Genomic DNA, 17,421 nt, shown 5'->3' with positions numbered 1-17,421 from the left:
ATTTTCGTAGACGTTAGGAATAAATAATATAGATGTTTAGTTTAATTTTTTTTATAAAAATTGTATAATAGTATAATAGTATTAATTCTAATATAATCTACATGCATCGTATTTATTGTGATTGAATGTTAGTTGGATTGCTACTCAATTCCAATCACGAAATGATATTTATTTGAATTTGTATGCGCGTTTACAAATAGATCCGGTTGGACGTTCGTGGAAGCGCACTTAGCGATTGCAAGAGTCAGGACAGAGAAAGCCGGCGAAAGAGTGACACCGTGCCGGTAGCATTAAATAGCATGGGCATCCCACGACAAACGTAGCCAAAGTGAAAGTGGCAAATCGCCTAATTTTCTCAGATCCCTCGCCGCCGTTGCCGACCTCTCCGTCGATCTCGATCTCGATCCCGATCCCGATCCCTTCTCCTGCCGTGTACCGCAACCAGTCGAAAGGTTTTGAGATTTCCATACCCTAAGGCGGGTCTGGTCTTCGGGATCCCATGGGATACCAACCTCAATTCCACCACCACCACCACCACCACGACGTTGATGGCACCCACAACCAGGTCGTCAACAGCCCTCGCTACGCCGGATCCATGACGCGGCGAACGCATTCCTTCAAGCGGGCAGCGGCCGGGAGCGGGGACATCGAACTGCAGATCAACTCACCCAGGACGGGTTCTGCGGAAAATCCCGGGAGCCCCGTGCGAGACACGACGGAATCTCCTTCCGCGGCAACGGCGGCGGGGGAAAGGATGCAAGGCGGTGCGGGCTCCATTCTTCTCCATCATCATCAGCAGAACCTGCGGTTCCGGTTAGGCGTGCCCATTCTAGGAAAGAAGCAGCGCGGCCCAGTGGAGATGGGCTCTCGGGAGAGCAAAAAGGTTGCCAACTTTTTGTTCTTGGTTTTCATCAGTGTTTGCTTGGTGCTCGGGGTTGCGAAGATCTTTGCTAGCGGATGGTTTTCTATGCGCATGTCTGACACAGTGAGGAATTATCAGGTGAATTTTCCCCTTTATTCTCTGAGCGACATAACTGTGGCTTTGTAGATGGAATTTACTTCGTAACTTCACTTTGGTGCCCTATCCTTACTGTTTCTCGAGGCTCAAGCATTTGATAGATGATACTATCTGGGGAGATTATAATGGAGGATTAGAGATAAAGAGGATGAACCCTTGGAATGATATACCACCAAAAGGCAAAAGCTTTATCCTTTTGTTTGTCCAAAAAAAACATTTGATGATCTGTAGACATGGAGACATTGGCTACAAAAAGAATGAAAAAAGATGAACGATTGAAAATTATGTGAATCAGGCCTTCTCAGGCTTTTATTATCCTTCCCCTCTTCAAAATAAATTTTTCTTCATGGTTGATCAGCAACGAAGATGGATAACTTCTCTGAACTGTTATCAAATAGCTTCGAAGTTCCATCTTTGATAACTAGGTTGACCCATTAAATTAATAATTTGACTATTGGATTATTTAGCCAAGATATGGAATCAAAATAGCTCAAGGTTGAAATTTGACCTCCTCATTTGTATTCAATTCATGTAGATGTAGTGGCGGAGTGAACTCATCTCCTAATTTCTTATTTAGGGAATATACGTGAAACAAATGATATATTTTTCACTCTATCGAAAGTTCAAGACTATAAGCAACCGATCCAATGTACTCGAACTCATGTAGACCTTAGAGTTGAGGAATCTTGCTCGTAAAGTTGCAATCCTAGAAAAAGAACTACCTTTGGCTGGAAAGTCTCTCTTTGATTTATGTTTGTTTGCAGGTTGCTTCATTATTACTTGTACACCATATAGACTGTTTTTTGCATTGCCATGCTAATAGACATTAGTTGACTTTAAATGGAAGCAATTCAGCATGAACTTCTGCTTATTGATGAACTTGGACTAGTTCTCTTAACTTACATCCATAATCTTAAAAGTCGGCATTATTTGACAAAAGCTTTGCTTGGAATGGTAATCAGTGAGAAGAAATGCATCTTCAGTTCACTCTATATATGTTTTCTTTGTTTGGATAAGCTTTCATACTTCATTGACTAAACCTTGTTATTTCGTGCAATTTATGAACTTATTATGAGTACTGCTAACTTCTTTCAAGCACATACTGGTAGTCAAGTGCTTGGATACAGTTCTTGCTACTTCAGTTTTTATATTACATACACCCTATGCACTTTCTGCAGTTGAAACTGTATCTAGAAACTAGAATGCAATTTGTAAATGTGATATTATGATACTTATAACCTAGTTTTATACTACTAGGAACTCTCTCGCGCTCAACATCTCAATTCAGAAATTACCAGCAGTCATGCTATTAGGAGTTCTAGTGACAGGGAGCGAACTTTAAAGACCATTCCATTAAGCATTCATAATAGTCCACAGGCAAGGAACATTTTCTTGTAGATCTTAACTTCTTCCTTACTTGGCCATATCAATGCAAATGTTTCTTTTTACAGTACTCAGGTATATGGGCCAAGCCAAAAAGTGAAAACTTCACTAAGTGTATTGATCATACAACTAAAAAGAGTAAGATTGTTTTCTGTTAATGTGTTCTCAAACTCTTCTATAGAAGTCTATAATATATATCAACTGTTCTCTGTTAATCTTTTATCTACCAGAGATCGATGCAAAAACGAATGGATACATTCTAATTAATGCAAATGGAGGTTTGAATCAGATGAGATTTGGGGTCTGAATACTTTCCTATTGGTGTAATTAGAGTTCTGAAACTTTTAGTGAAAAGATTACAAGTTTATTTTCTGACTGCAGATATGTGATATGGTTGCTGTTGCAAAGATCATGAAAGCAACACTGGTTCTTCCATCCCTTGATCATAACTCCTACTGGGCTGACAATAGGTTTTTCTTTTTATCAGCACTGTGTCATCGATGATGTTTTGCTTCCTTAAATAAATCTTATTAAAATTTTGGACTTGAAAAGGTGGAAAATAGGGCAGCTAAAGAATATAGGAAGGATACAAAGTAGTAAGGATAGATCTCATTTAATTTTTTGTTGATGTTGTTACGTGAAAAGGTGAAAAAATCTGTTAAGTATGATTTCAAATGCTTCTTGGATGGAAGCCAAGAAGGATGCAAATTTTAAATATCCCCAAATGGCTTTAGTGCCCTTGATGCAGTACTGTTGTGTGCACAATGTAAGTTGCACAGATGTCAATAATGACAACGACAACTAAGTCTTTATGCCACTTAGTGGGGTCAAAACCTGCATGGATATCATTGGAAAAAAATATGGTAGCGTTGTTGTGGGTGCACTAAGCATCTGAAGTATTTAGGGTTTGTTTTTATGAGAAATGAGGTTTATAAGAAATAGATATGCAGTGTAATTACACCAAAAATCTAGCCATTTATCCCCAAAAGTTTTATTTATTTTCATCTGTTACATTCCTTCTTGAAGTTTATCTGTTCCGATAAACAACAGATGGAAGATTTGAATCTTCACTTTTTTTTTTCTTTCCTTCATTTCTACCACAGTAAATGGAGTCTAAGTCTCATATTTTTCTTATTGAATTTTCCAGTGGTTTCAAGGATCTTTTTGATTGGAAACATTTCATTGATTCCCTCAAGGATGAAGTACATATTGTTGAAACATTGCCTGCTGCATATACAAAAGTTGAGCCTTTTCTAAAAACTCCAATTTCGTGGTCCAAGGTTATATCTGAATCTTGAGCAATGAAATTTCATTTACTTTCATTGTATAGAAATGTAAATTTCTGAATTGTTGCAGGTTAGTTATTATAAAACAGAGGTCCTGCCACTTTTGAAACGCCACAAAGTTATATATTTCACTCACACAGATTCTCGACTTGCAAATAATGATCTCCCAAGCTCCATTCAGAAGTTAAGATGTCATGTTGACTACCAAGCATTAAAATATTCATCCTCAATTCAGGAACTTGGATCCATGTTAGTTTCAAGAATGCGCCAAGATGGAAGTCCTTTTCTTGCTCTCCATCTAAGGCAAGTGTTGAGTTTTTGCCATTCTTGATCGTTAGTATTTCTATTTTGTTTGGTTTGCGCATTTTTGGTTCATTTTTTTATGATTACAATGAGATCAACTTGTGAACCCAGAACCCTATGGGGTAAATTTTTGCCTACTCGTCAATGATTGAATTTGGGGGGTGTGCTAGAACAATTTTATGGTTTGTTTCTCCCTTATAATCCTAGGTTGGGTCTCTATTACACTTGACCCAAGAAGTTGTGGCTTGTATGAGCTTGATTGTATGGTATGATGTTGGTGTTGAAGGAGAAGGGAAACTTGTTATAGCTATCAGTGAACTAATTGCAAGTCGATTATCTTTGGTGAAGGATGTAATGCTTACTGTAGGGGTTGTTTATGTGCACAAATGAGGTGTGCACATGACATGAAGAAACCCTTAGTATTGGTTAAGTCAAGATCTAGGTATATACATAAGGACCCCCACCCGCTCCACCCTTTTGTGGTTAATACCAATTTGAATACCTTAGTTGGATTGATACTGACAAATGCCAATTTGTTTATTGTCAAAAAATTGATTCTTACATAGATTGATGGGTAAGTTTAAAAAAGTAGAGATGTGAAGAAATTACCTAGAAATAAGATACACTCCACTACAAAATAAATTAAATTGACTAAAAGTTCGATAAATCTTACTATAAATAAGTGCATAGAGGGAGATAATTCTAGTATAAAGTAAAACATCTAGCTAAATCTTAGTATTCTACCTTAAATCCAGTACTTCTTGACTGGCTGATTTTGCGATAACAACAAAATAACTTGTGATCTAAAATAATAAATTCATATCTAATATTATTTAATAACTTTATACCGATTAGTGTGATAGTAATTTTTTATATTTTTAAATATTGATTCTATATTGATAAAGTATGTAATGGTTTATTATCTATAATAATCTTAAAGATTTACTTTTAGTTTAATAATTTCATTCAATATTCCTAAAATGTTTTTATCAAATAATAATTATTGATATTTGTAACCTAATAATAAGAATAATATGATATTGCTGATATTATGCTGATCTTATTAATCAGTTCTACTATTCATTAACTATATTTTGTTATTAATGATACTATTTCATGACATAACATATTATGAATCATTATTATAGTCGAACATCTTTTTTTTATCTCTTATCTCAATAATTTAAGCCTTTTACTCTTTTAATTTTCTTAGCAACTCCAATTTCACGGATTCTACCAATTTGATATGATTAATACTTTAGATTTTTTGATCATCCAATTGTGATGTGTATATCGTCTCTGTTAATCATGGTTAAACTCTCTGCATGGCTGAGGTATGAAAGTTTGCTTAGGTGCTGAAATGATAGGATTAACAATGTTAAATTATAGCCTGTTAGCTTGTGCCCAGAAGATGCATTCTCAGGTATGATTAATTACACAAATAAAAGTGCTGCCATCATAACGTCTATTTGGGTTTGTGGCCAAGATAGTTGTTTCTTCAGTTGAGAGAAAAATATATTACATCATATATGAATCTCGAACATGGCATTCAAAAACTATCTATCATGTTGGCCTAAACTTACAGAACTATTACCTTCAATAACTTCTAACACTTTTCCTTTAGCTGGAGCATAGTATTCTGTCCAACCTGTTATGTAATTTTTTTTAGGGGTAAACAAGCAACTTTCTTGTTAGTTTTTATTTACCTCTACTTTTGAATGTTATCTACTCTTCTTTTCCCTTTATTGTGGTATCAGGGACTCTTCTGTTTGTGATGTTTTAGGAAGGTTAGGTCTAGATCAATAATTGTCTCATGAAAATGATCTATTTTTCTCTAGGCATGGAAATAAAGGAACAATTATATTGAGATGATGTAGGCTTATTCACCATCAAATTCGGTCGACATAGATCTAGATCAAGTAGGGTGTAAGTAGAACTTAAGATTTATCCTCTTTCAAGTCTTGGATCAAATTCAATACTTAATACTAAGAGGAGGCGAGGGCTCACTACGTCAAAGGGGCTTGTTGGTTAATATGACTATAGTAATAGACTTTGGGGCTTTGAGAGAGGTTAGGAGGTATTTTGAGATGAAGATATCTTCTATCCTCCTTCCACCAAGGAACAACAAATTTGCAGGTGGTAAAAGATTAGTGGTAGAACATCAGGTTTGCTGGGTGTCTATGTCAGGTTGTTGAGAAGATTTGGAGATAAAGAGCTAGGTGGAGATGTAAATAGGCTGCATAGAATGCATATGCGTAGGAGGGAAGGTCTTCCTCTTTGGTATAAATGCCCTTGGCAGAGGTGATTTGACTTCTGTAGGGATCTTACAGAAAGAATGGCATTGCAGAGATAGTGCAGGAGAAGGATGTCGCACGTGCAGTTGTTGGGTGAGCTCTTCCTAACGCTGGGTCTATTACTGAAGAGTTCAGTTGGGGGCAAGGTGAAACTTGGACGGCGCCATGGGTTGTGCTGAACTGCAGTAGACAATCGTGAGAGCACTAGGAAAAGAAGTCATGTGGGTAAGGTTTGTGCAAATAGGAAATTGTTGCTTGTGCACAAGAGAGGTAACCAATCAATAAGGACTAAATCATCCTAACTGAGTTTGCTTTGATACTAATTGATCTAGCCCTAAAATCAGAATTCATCAAAGAGAAGTTTTATTATGAAAGAGATGATTAGTACATAAATGGGCATGATCAAACTTGGAATAAATTCCCTTATTCTCTTACAAGACAATTACTGAATCTAAAACTTATGTTAAATAACTAATTTATCTAAAAAGAATCTACTGAAATACTCTTATGAAGTCCCGGCAGAAAAAAAATAAAATTTTAATTTGTATCATATAACCCATGATCTTCTTAGTTGTTCTTGTTTTTATTGTATGTAGGTCTTTTTTTAGTATAAGTAATTAAGTATTGGACAGCAACTATAAAAAGATGTCCATTTGCTCTACTGATTAGTTATAAGCAATCTTGGTTTTTTTTTTACTATCTTAGTGTTCTAGAGATTTGTTTAAACATGACTTTTACCTGCCGTGCTTGACCTAATGCTAGGCCAGGGTTTGGCCTATCTTTTGTGCCTTGTATGACCCTATTGCAATAGTATCCAATTGGGCATGACACCGGATGAACTACTCTAAGGGAGACCCAATTGTGCTTGGCCTAAGAACATCGTTTAAAAACTAGCAATTAGAGGATGGAACCTACTTTGACTTTGAATAAAATTGATTGCTAATGAAGGTATGCTCATTATCGAGTGGTGAAGCAAAAGTAGTAGGATGGAGGGAGATTAGAGTTTTTCTATAAGATGGTTAGATGAAGGTAAGTAGTATCATTAAATGTGCTAAAGTTGATTGGCTAATCATTGTTCCCATAAACTTGAGTGGTTAGGAAAGGAACAAATTTTATATTTATATATTGTATCATTGTATTTGTCCATGTGGGACTAATGGGTGGAATATCCCTACTTAAACATGAAGCCTCATGCTCAGCCTAATGTAGAGGTATACCTTTTTTTTAAACTAGTAGTATCCAGATCCTAGATCTTCTGCTCTATTATCATGTTAAACTTGATGTAGTAACTTTTTCCCAAAAGTTTGAGCTGTAGTAAAGATAGCAATTTTATATTTTTATCTTGGAACATTGCATTTGTGGAGGACCTTAGTTTCAACAAGATCAAACTTGCAGCATCCCTCATCGAGATTGGTGAAGAAACCCTGATCTAGGAATTCCAAATTAACAGCCCTTGTCATTTGCAATTCAATATACTTGCTTATATAAATAATCTTTTACTATATAAATCACTCCCAACAAAATCCATAAACAATAGATTCTAAACTTTAGTTGTTGGTTTCCAAGTTTACTCAGTTTGCTTTTGCCAATCACATAATTTCAATCTTATTCCCATGAAATTCTTATAGGGGATCATCTCCTGAAGAATTTTATTGGCCTTGAGAGTCAAAATAGACATGCATGTAAAGTACTCTATTTATACTTTTCAAAAAAAATGTGTACTCCCAGCTTGTTATAACTTTTACAAGGATCTCTCAACTTTTGCCAGATATGAAAAGGACATGTTGGCATTTACTGGTTGTAGTTTCAATTTGACTTCTGGAGAAGATGATGAACTTCGAAAGATGCGTTATGAAGTAAGTCATTGGAAAGAGAAGGAAATCAATGGAACTGAACGGAGGAGTTTAGGTGGCTGCCCTTTAACACCAAGAGAGACTGCCCTCCTTCTAAAAGCACTTGGGTTTCCATCAAGCACAAAAATATACTTGGTTGCTGGTGAAGCTTATGGAAATGGAAGCATGCAATATCTACTTAATGACTTCCCAAATATATTTTCACATGCAACTTTGCTATCAGAAAAAGAACTTGGACCGTTACGGGATCACCAAAATATGCTGGCTGGTTTGGACTATATTGTTGCTCTTGAAAGTGATGCTTTCCTTTACACCTATGATGGAAATATGGCAAAGGCTGTGCAGGGCCACAGGAGGTTTGAAAATTTCAGGAAAACAATCAACCCAGATCGGTAATGAAAATTTTCTCATTTTAAACTTTTCAAGCATATGTATAAGCAACAACAAGCTGAAGGTCATGGCAATATGTTAATTTTCATCAAGAGGCATGCATATTTTTCCAAACTTGTTATCTTAGATTTCACCAATCTGCATTCTTCAACAAGTCATGGATTTATTTATTCATTTACATAGTAGAATTACCATGTTAAGCCAATTTTTTCTTTGTCAATATAGACGTGTAAAGTGCTCTTGCACATGCTTTTTCATAGTTTAGTGTAGTGATATCATATTTGGTTATTTTGTTTGCATAAATAGGGCAGCTTCCATCTGACCTTAGTAACATCTGTTTCTTAAATATAATTCCTATTGTCTTTGATTATGTTTGTCACTTTACAGTTCTACCATTATTTTTTATGAATAGATCTCTGTTGTTTCTCCCTAGGTTAGGTTGCCCAATCTAAAATCGGTATTTATCTTGTAGGATGAACTTTATAAAACTAGTTGATGAGTTTGATGATGGGATTATTTCATGGAAGACATTTAGCTCAAAGGTTAAGAACCTACATGAAGATAGAGTTGGAGCTCCATATTTCAGGGAGCCTGGAGAGTTTCCAAAGTTGGAAGAGTTCTTCTATGCCAATCCTCTACCTGGATGCATCTGCAAGAAACAGCATCTGGTTGAATAGATTGGTAGTTTTCTGGCCACTGTTCCTCACATTTTCAAGAGGCGATGAAGACCTCCACCCTTGAAGCAGTTCAAGCTCCAAGAAATCTGTTTAAAGCAATCCTGAAATTTTCATTTGGAAGCCAGAAAAATTCTTTACATATAGTACTACGAGAAATTTCAATCTTTAAATTCATCTGTTATGCGGAGTTGCACAAATGAAAGTATTGCATTGTCCAAGGGAGAGTAACTTGCTGTGGGCATTGGAAGAAAACTTGCTGCGGATAGTCTGAACATCGACATTATATAAGGCGATGCTGCTGAATAATTCCAGTTATTATTTCTAACATGTTTCTGTTTTCTTACATAAATAGAAACAGTTAAAGGTAATCACTACTTTTAAGCACACATGCAAATTGAACTTAATTTTTTTCCCTTGTATACTATATTGAAAGTTTTGTGCAGATTAATTACTAAGGTTATTGAAACTGCCGTTTGCTATAAACGAATTGCAATGTAATTGAGATGGGCATGTTAATTAACGAGTCTGAGGCAATGTTGATGTTTCACTTCTCATTGGTTCAAAGCCTTGCAGTTAGGATTGTGGGCTTATGCATCTATTATCATCTCTAAAGGTCTCTAGGTTAATGGTTTACCAATGGTATTGAGCAAATCACATGTGTATTCTGACATTAATTAGATTTAGCTAATTAGTTGAAGTAGGAGATTAAACAATCAAATTGCAGATTGATCATAAATATTTCAAATTATATGACTTGGTAATCCATGCATGAGTAATTTTTTTGCCATTCAACATGAGCAAATTAAAGGCCATATCATTTGTTATAGAAATATAACAAACATATTTCAGAACTACTTCATTAACTCGTTGGGCAGAAGAGCATTTGTACAGAGGCTTCTTTGAGCATAAGCGGGCACATTGAGACTTTTCATGAACAAGTTGGTTGCAATTGTATTTTGTCACCTGATGTAGTACGGCTGATGAATAAAACACCAGCTTCGTCAAAGAGGGTAACCTCTCTCGTAAAGAAGAGTAAAAAAATATAATTTAATATGATTAAATTACATAACTCTGGGCTCCTTTTCTGGATTTGACACAATAATAAATATGTAAATGAATATATTAAATAATAATAATTTAATAAAAACATAATTAGTTTTTATTTATTATCCAAATAGAAAATATAAACTATCAAATAATAAAGAAATCATATCTCTAATTATTATAGTGATTTTATTCTTTAATTTATTTATTTTTAAATGCTGAAGTGCTAATTTGGAATGATTTTTAATTTTTTTTCTTCAAGTTGCCTATTATGATTATTTATTTCATTATTATATGCAATCAAAAAGAATTTGTCTATGTCGAGTGGGGATATGGAGCTTAGAAATCGAGTCCGGTTATGTCCCAGATTAGTGCGAGGTAGTGGATGTTGCTCTATTTCTTCTAAAAGTTAAGAGCATCCGGAGCTCCCACTGACATGGCTCTAGCGAAGGAGCTCCCTTCCATAGTGGAGGGAGCTCCTTCGTGTAACTATAAGGAAGCGGCTCCATTTCTTCTTTGTTTTTTTTTTTAAAAATTATTAAATATTTTTATTTCTGATTTAAAAATTAAAATTATTAAAATATTTTGAAAAATAATTTATGATTAATAATTTATGAATTTAAATTTTATTAAAATTTAGTTATATATAATTGTAGAATAGGAAGGTGAGAGAAATATATATATAATGAAAAGTGCGGTCCCTGTGAATGAGTTGTTGAGAGGTTTTTTGATAGTAGAAAGATGTGTGAGATTTTTTTTACTTTTGACGTGGTGCATATGTGGTAACAAAGGAGCTCATGGAGAGGTTCTACAACTATGGATGTCCTAGGAGCATCTCTAGTGAGAGCTCAAGCCACTGGTGATGTGGCATGAGGGATGAACCTCCCTCTCATCCGTCCCTCAAATGACAGAGCGGCTTCGCGTGCTCTGTCATCAGTAATTTTTTTAATATTTGTTATTAAAAAACATACACACACAAAGGTAAAATATGATAGTGGAGAGATAAATTTTATAAAAATACGAATTTAAATTTTATAAAAATTTAATTATATATGGGGTAAAATATGAAGGAGAGATAAAAAATATATACAATGAAAAAATGTGAGATCCATGAAGAAGTTGTTGAGAAGTTTTTTGATAGTGGGGAGATATATAAGGGTTTTTACTTTTGATATGATGTTGACATGGAAATAAATATTGTGACACAAAAAATAAATGAAATGTTACTCTAGGTGTTGCCACTCAGAAATGAAGTGCGAGTTGTAACTTGTCGTCGTCGCAGCACTGAACTCACGAGAGCTCAAGAACATGAGTAGAGATGAAGAGATTGAGAGTGAATTGGTGATTTCAAAGCTATGCCTCGAAGTCCTTTTTATAGCCCTTGTTTGGTCGTCTAAATGGTTCTAACTTGGTTGCAACTCTTATTTGTTAGATAATGTATATGAAGCGGAGGATCATCTAGAGAGAGGTCAAACTTGATCTTGACCTGACTTGCTCGGATTGTTGGATAATGTCGTCTCTTGTCTCTTGAAAGCTGCTTCGGTCGACCGTATGCTGTGGTCGCCCAGACCTAGATACGGTAGCTTGGATCCTCTGATTTTCCTCGTTGAGAGTTATCACTAGCTAGTTGCACAGGCTCCCTCTCTTCGCTTAGAACCATCGAACCTTGCTTCCCTGTACTGGTTACATGTAATGAGTATGAAAGAAAATATAAAATTATTCGCACGTACTTTGGGTCTAGACACTCAGCCCCTAGTTGACTCATCTAGACTAAGGTGTCAAGCTACAACTCCTAGTTGATTCCATTTGAACTTGTTTGCCAAATTTCAACTCCTAGCTTACTCCACTTGATCTTGTCCGCCAAGCTTCAACTCATAGCTTACTCAACTTAGATTTATCTGCTAAGCCTTCAACTCCTAACTGGCTCCACTTAAACTTGATTCACCTAGCTTATAGCTAGGATTTTCTTACTTGATTCACAACCAAGACTTAGCTCATGTCTGACTCCCAATCATCTCTTCAGATTTCTAGCTCCACTAGGGCTTAGTCACTGCTTAGTTACTAACCAAGATTTTACCACTTGTCAAGTAACATGCTCCTGCACACTTAATACAACTTGTTAAATCATAGCTAACCTAACTTTGATATTAGTTATACATCAAAACTCTGATTAAATATTATGCTTCTAGTACCAATAATCTTTTCTTTTTTGATAGTATAAAAATTAAGATAAAGTTAGTAAAAAGTAATAAAAGAAATAAGTTTGGAGTTTATATTCAATGTATGAATAAAAACACAATTAATGCAATCATACATGAATATATTAATTTAAGACATAACTCCCCTATAATTATTGCTCCCCTTAATCATATAAGGTATTTAAATTGGGAAGTTTAAAAGACAAATCCAATTTTCTTTTAAAATTTCCTTGACTTTAACTCTTATGTTTGTTACCTCTCTCCCCTTTTTTATTATATCAAAATGGGTTAATTTGAAAAGAAGAGAAAATAAATCAAGGCAGATAGTCAAGTGCAATAATGTAAGATTAATTAAATAAATTAAGCAGACAAACAATTTGATTAATTTATAGTGAGATAAATCAACTATAATGAAAATAAGGCAAATTGCAGCCAAAGATTTAAACCAAATAAGGTAAACTACAAGTCAAAGTAAAGTCAAGCATAGTCAAAGATAAAGTAAATTACAATTTAAGCATAGTCAAAAGTAGAGCTGGATAAGTCGTCATATCTAGTCAAGTACAAGTATAAGAAGAAGCTAGTCTATCCAGTATAATCTAAGTCTTTTTATAAGTGTACTCAACTTGGTTTCTACTAAGAGTTTTATGAAAATGTCTGTTATGTTAGATTTGGATTCAATATATTTAAGTTTAATGTCACTATACAATATGTGTTCTTGAATAAAATGATGTTAAACTTCTATATGTTTAATTTTAGAATAATATACAAAATTTTTAGTTAGATGAATGGATCTGATGTTATCAATCATAACTTGAACCTTTTTATAATAAGTTCATAATCTCTAAGTGTGTTCATCATCCATAAAAATTGAGTTATACATCCACCCATAGCAATATACTCTATTTCACTAGTGAATAAGGCCACATAGTGTTATTTTTTACTACTCCAATTGATTAACGATTACCTTAGAAATTGATAACTTCTACTTATATTTTTTTTTCTGTCTAGCTTACATCTAGCATAGTTTGAATCAGTAAATCTGACTAAGTCAAAATTATTTGCTTGTGGATACCATAATTCTACACTTTGAGTTCCTTTTAGATACCTTAAAATTCTTTTTGCAACCGCTAGATGTGACTCTTTATCACAAGATTGAAATCTCACATAACTACTGAAAAAATTATATCTTGTACACAATTAAAATTTTTTACCATACTTTTAACATCTTTTTCTCCCCTTTGATATATATATATATATATATATATATATATATATATATATATATATATATATATATATATATATTACAAAAATAGTGCTTAAATTTGAAAAACTAACTTTTAATCTTTTTCTAAAAAAAAAATTAACTTCAAGCTCCCTTGAAAAGTATCACTTTTTTTTTTTGAAAAAAATAGTTAGCTTTTCTTATTTTCTTTTAAAAACTTAATTAAACACTTAGCTAAAAAAAATTTCGTCGAACAATACTCAATTAAATACTTAGCTTTAAAACGGATTTATACTTTTAAAAAACTACTTAGCTAAATATTTAGTAGTTATACTTAAGAAAACTTATCTAAAGACTTAACTTTTGAATTTTTTGAAAGAGAACTTAATTTTGAAAGTCTTCCCTTTTTAAAACAACACTTAATTTTGAAATCAAAATCAATACAATACTTTTGAAACTCAATAATTAACTTTTAAAAAATACTTGACTTTTAAAATATGACTTTGCTTTTTGAAAATACTTAATTTTTAAAAAATACTTAACTTTTTCTCCCCCTTGATTAATGATAATTTTTTTAAGTGATTGGTTTAATTTTTATTGGTGCGGGAAGCATAAGACGATCGAACCTATGTTTTGATAATGACAAAGAGTTCAAAGTTAAGGTTACTTGTTGTCTAACAAGTTTGAATGAGCTTGCAGGAAAGTCCTAAGTGTTCTTCGATAAAAGTCCTAGCTACAGTTAGACAGATGGAAAACCCTAGGGGTGGTAACCCTAAGTCCTAGGGGTGGTAACTCTAGGCAGAAATTCTTGGCGGGTCGAGAGCTTTGGCAAAAATCCTAGAGTCGGGGACTCTAGGTGAAAACCCTGGTGGTCGCGGAGCAGGTGGAAGTCTGGACGGGTCATGGAGCGGACGTCCAGCATGAAGACCTAAAGTCTCGGGCGCTGAGCAAAAGTTCAGTCGGTCTGGAGGATTGGTCTGACAACAGGTAACTTCTCCTAAGAGGAGTAGGTGAGGACGCGTTCCTCGGTGAGGGAACAGTAGACGTCGATTTGACCTAGGGTTTTCGAAGGAAATCCGAAGTCAGAATCGGATAGTCCGAAGGCTATCAAGTTATTAATTTATATATTATTTTTTATTTTATCTAAATTTGTTTTGTAAGAAACTAACAGTTTTACAAGGTTGGACTTAGCCTTGATCGGTCGACCGAACGACTGGATCGGTCGACCAAACCCCAGTACAAAAGGATCAGAATTCCAGCTCTCGATGAAGTGTTGACCAGAGGTTCGGTCGACCGAACCTTGGGATCGATCGACCGAACTGAGGATAGACAAAGACTTAGTTGAGCCAGATTGATCGAATCAGATGAGGTGAAGATCATCAGCTGATCGGTCAACCGAACGATAGAATCGGTTAACAAAATGAAGGCACTATCCAGAGAGGCTGCATCTGGACGGAAGGTCGGGAGTGTTGGGACCTTGACGTTCGCTAGAAGGGGAGGGGGGGTTGAATAGCGTCTCACCCAAAACGTTGCTTCCTACAATGGTTAGTGTGCACAGCGGAAATACAAGACAAACACTAACAAAAGAAAGCAAACATAACACATTGTTTAACGTGGTTCGGAGATGAAGCTCCTACTCCACGGTTGTCCGTAAGGTGGACGATCCCGATCCGTCGGTGGATGACTTCCCGGAAAACCTCCGACTGGCTCGAGTAGCTCCTTGTGGGTGGAGAAACCTCGCCACATACTCACACAAGCTCTTGATTACTCAAGAAGACCTTAGAGACTCTAATAGGGGTTAACCACCTCTATTTTCGTCAACCTTGGCCAAGCACCCCGAACTCTATTAAATAGAGCTCAGGAGGAAAACACCTACTGTTTTCCCCATCACCAGTTGACTGGTTCAACCACCAGTCGACTGGTCCTAAGTGAAATTCGACCATTACAAGCCAACGGTCGGCTACCAGTCAACTGATGAAAACACCAATCGACTGCTACATTATTGCTATAGTAACACTACAGTACTACTGCAGTAACGCTACAGTACTACTGCAGTAATGCTACAATAATACTACAGTAAAATCCTAATCCTAGGATTTAACCCCCGAGTACATTCACTCAGCACTCGTCCTCGCCCGACCAACCTAGATCTAGCATTCTAGCCTCCTCCATCAACCTTGCATCTCTCGGATGCCTCCCATCCTTCACGTCTTACCTTCTGGAGCTTCCATCGGCCTTGTCATTGTTGTTGGGTCTTCCTTTGCTAAGAGGTCACGCCTTCGGGACTTTATTCATTGCCTAGTCACACTTGGACTTACGTTGCCAAGACTACATGCTTGGATTTACACCGCCAAGACTCATCCTTGGACTTTCCTCATTTGCCAAGATCACACTTGGACTTTCCTTGTTGTACCTGTATCCTGCACCCTCAAATGCATATCAAATACAACAATAAATCTAACTTAAACCTTTGCCCAAACATTAAAACCTAGGGTACCCAGATTGCTCCAACAATCTTCCCCTTTTTGATGTTTAACAACCCGTTTAAGTTAGGGAAACAATATATCAATACATATGTAAATAAATATGCAAATCAACTCATGCATAAATAATGGAACCTAAATCCTCAGGCTCCCCCTTTACCTAAGCTCCCCCTTGAGCTAGAATTTCTTGCAAAGGTAAACTTCTCCCCCTTTGCTAATAAATGAGCAATCGCTCCCCCTTCACCTAAGATCCCCTTGAGCTAGGATTTATTGCAAATGTGTGTAGGTTGCCCACTTAAACCTAAACTTCTCCCCTTTTTCCATACATTAAAAAGAGCTCCAACAATATCCCAATTATTAGATTCTTTGACCTCTAATGACTATAAACATCATGTATTAATCTCCCATAAGATTGCATGCATATTCAATACTCTTTTGGTCATTTTCTAATGTTGAAAAATATTTTCAGATTGTATCAGTCGACTGCCATAAGTCTCAGTCGACTGGCATCATCAAAATGAGCTTACAGAGATATTCTGTGCTCATGAACAGTGTTACTAGTCGACTGGTATAATCCCCAGTCGACTGCCTTAGTCAAAATGAGCTCACAGAGACCTTCTGTGCTAAAAAACATTGTTACCAGTCGACTGATAACTGTATCAGTCGACTGATACACTATTTTAATAAAAATTAACTTTTTTGACCTAATTTCATAAATGTGCCAGAAATTTCACAGACCTAAAAAAAATCCCAAATTTTATGGAAAGGTCTATTTTATCCATGTCTACTTGGAAAAAATATATATAAAAATATATTTATCACAGATCCCAAGATTGACACAAAATTCAAAACTAGTTAAATGGTTCAATTGAACCTTGACCTAAAGTCCTAGTTTTGGCTTCCTCTTGATGTATCTACGCATACTAAACCATAATGCATCCCTAACATTAGTTTATATGACATCTATACATCAAAAACTAATTTTCATGCAATATGAACCCAATTCATATTTCCATGCATGAAACACATCCTAATTGTGACAACCCACTAGGTTAGAGACTTAAGTCTGTCTCCTAACCACTTGGCACATTTGATAACCCATCTACCATGGGTTCCAAAGGCTCTTCCTAACCTTAAGAATCTTAAACTTAGTACCTCCCTTGGTGACTCATCCACTATGACTACACCCACATGGTGTACCATAGGCGACACTTGACCTACAAACTTGACTTTCTTAACCTTAGACACCTTATTTTTTGTTAATTTC

The 17,421-nt window shown here is 35.4% G+C and overlaps 1 protein-coding gene across 1 annotated transcript; it reads left to right on the top strand.

Moving 5' to 3' along the window:
* The first annotated feature begins 200 nt into the window (after window positions 1–200).
* On the top strand, window positions 201–9,751 carry LOC121976127 (O-fucosyltransferase 35-like). Its single transcript, XM_042528134.1, has 9 exons — window positions 201–1,000; window positions 2,276–2,395; window positions 2,470–2,539; window positions 2,632–2,702; window positions 2,783–2,871; window positions 3,549–3,681; window positions 3,758–3,990; window positions 8,053–8,529; window positions 9,000–9,751. Exons 1-9 carry the CDS (start codon window positions 500–502, stop codon window positions 9,202–9,204), a joined length of 1,899 nt encoding a protein of 632 aa, XP_042384068.1. The 5' UTR covers window positions 201–499; the 3' UTR covers window positions 9,205–9,751.
* Window positions 9,752–17,421: the final 7,670 nt, after the last annotated feature.

This window comes from Zingiber officinale, chromosome 4B (genome assembly GCF_018446385.1).
Source record: "Zingiber officinale cultivar Zhangliang chromosome 4B, Zo_v1.1, whole genome shotgun sequence".
NCBI lineage: Eukaryota > Viridiplantae > Streptophyta > Magnoliopsida > Zingiberales > Zingiberaceae > Zingiber > Zingiber officinale.
The sequence above is the reverse complement of the archived record's forward strand: the minus strand, read 5'-3'. Positions and strand labels throughout refer to the sequence as shown.

Excerpts from the sequence above, each read along its gene's own strand:
- LOC121976127 (XM_042528134.1), top strand. The coding sequence starts at position 500 with ATGGGATACCAACCTCAATTCCACCACCACCACCACCACCACGACGTT. Across the intron at positions 2,396-2,469 it reads GCATTCATAATAGTCCACAG|TACTCAGGTATATGGGCCAA; the intron begins GCAAGGAACATT and ends TTCTTTTTACAG. Across the intron at positions 3,682-3,757 it reads CTCCAATTTCGTGGTCCAAG|GTTAGTTATTATAAAACAGA; the intron begins GTTATATCTGAA and ends GAATTGTTGCAG.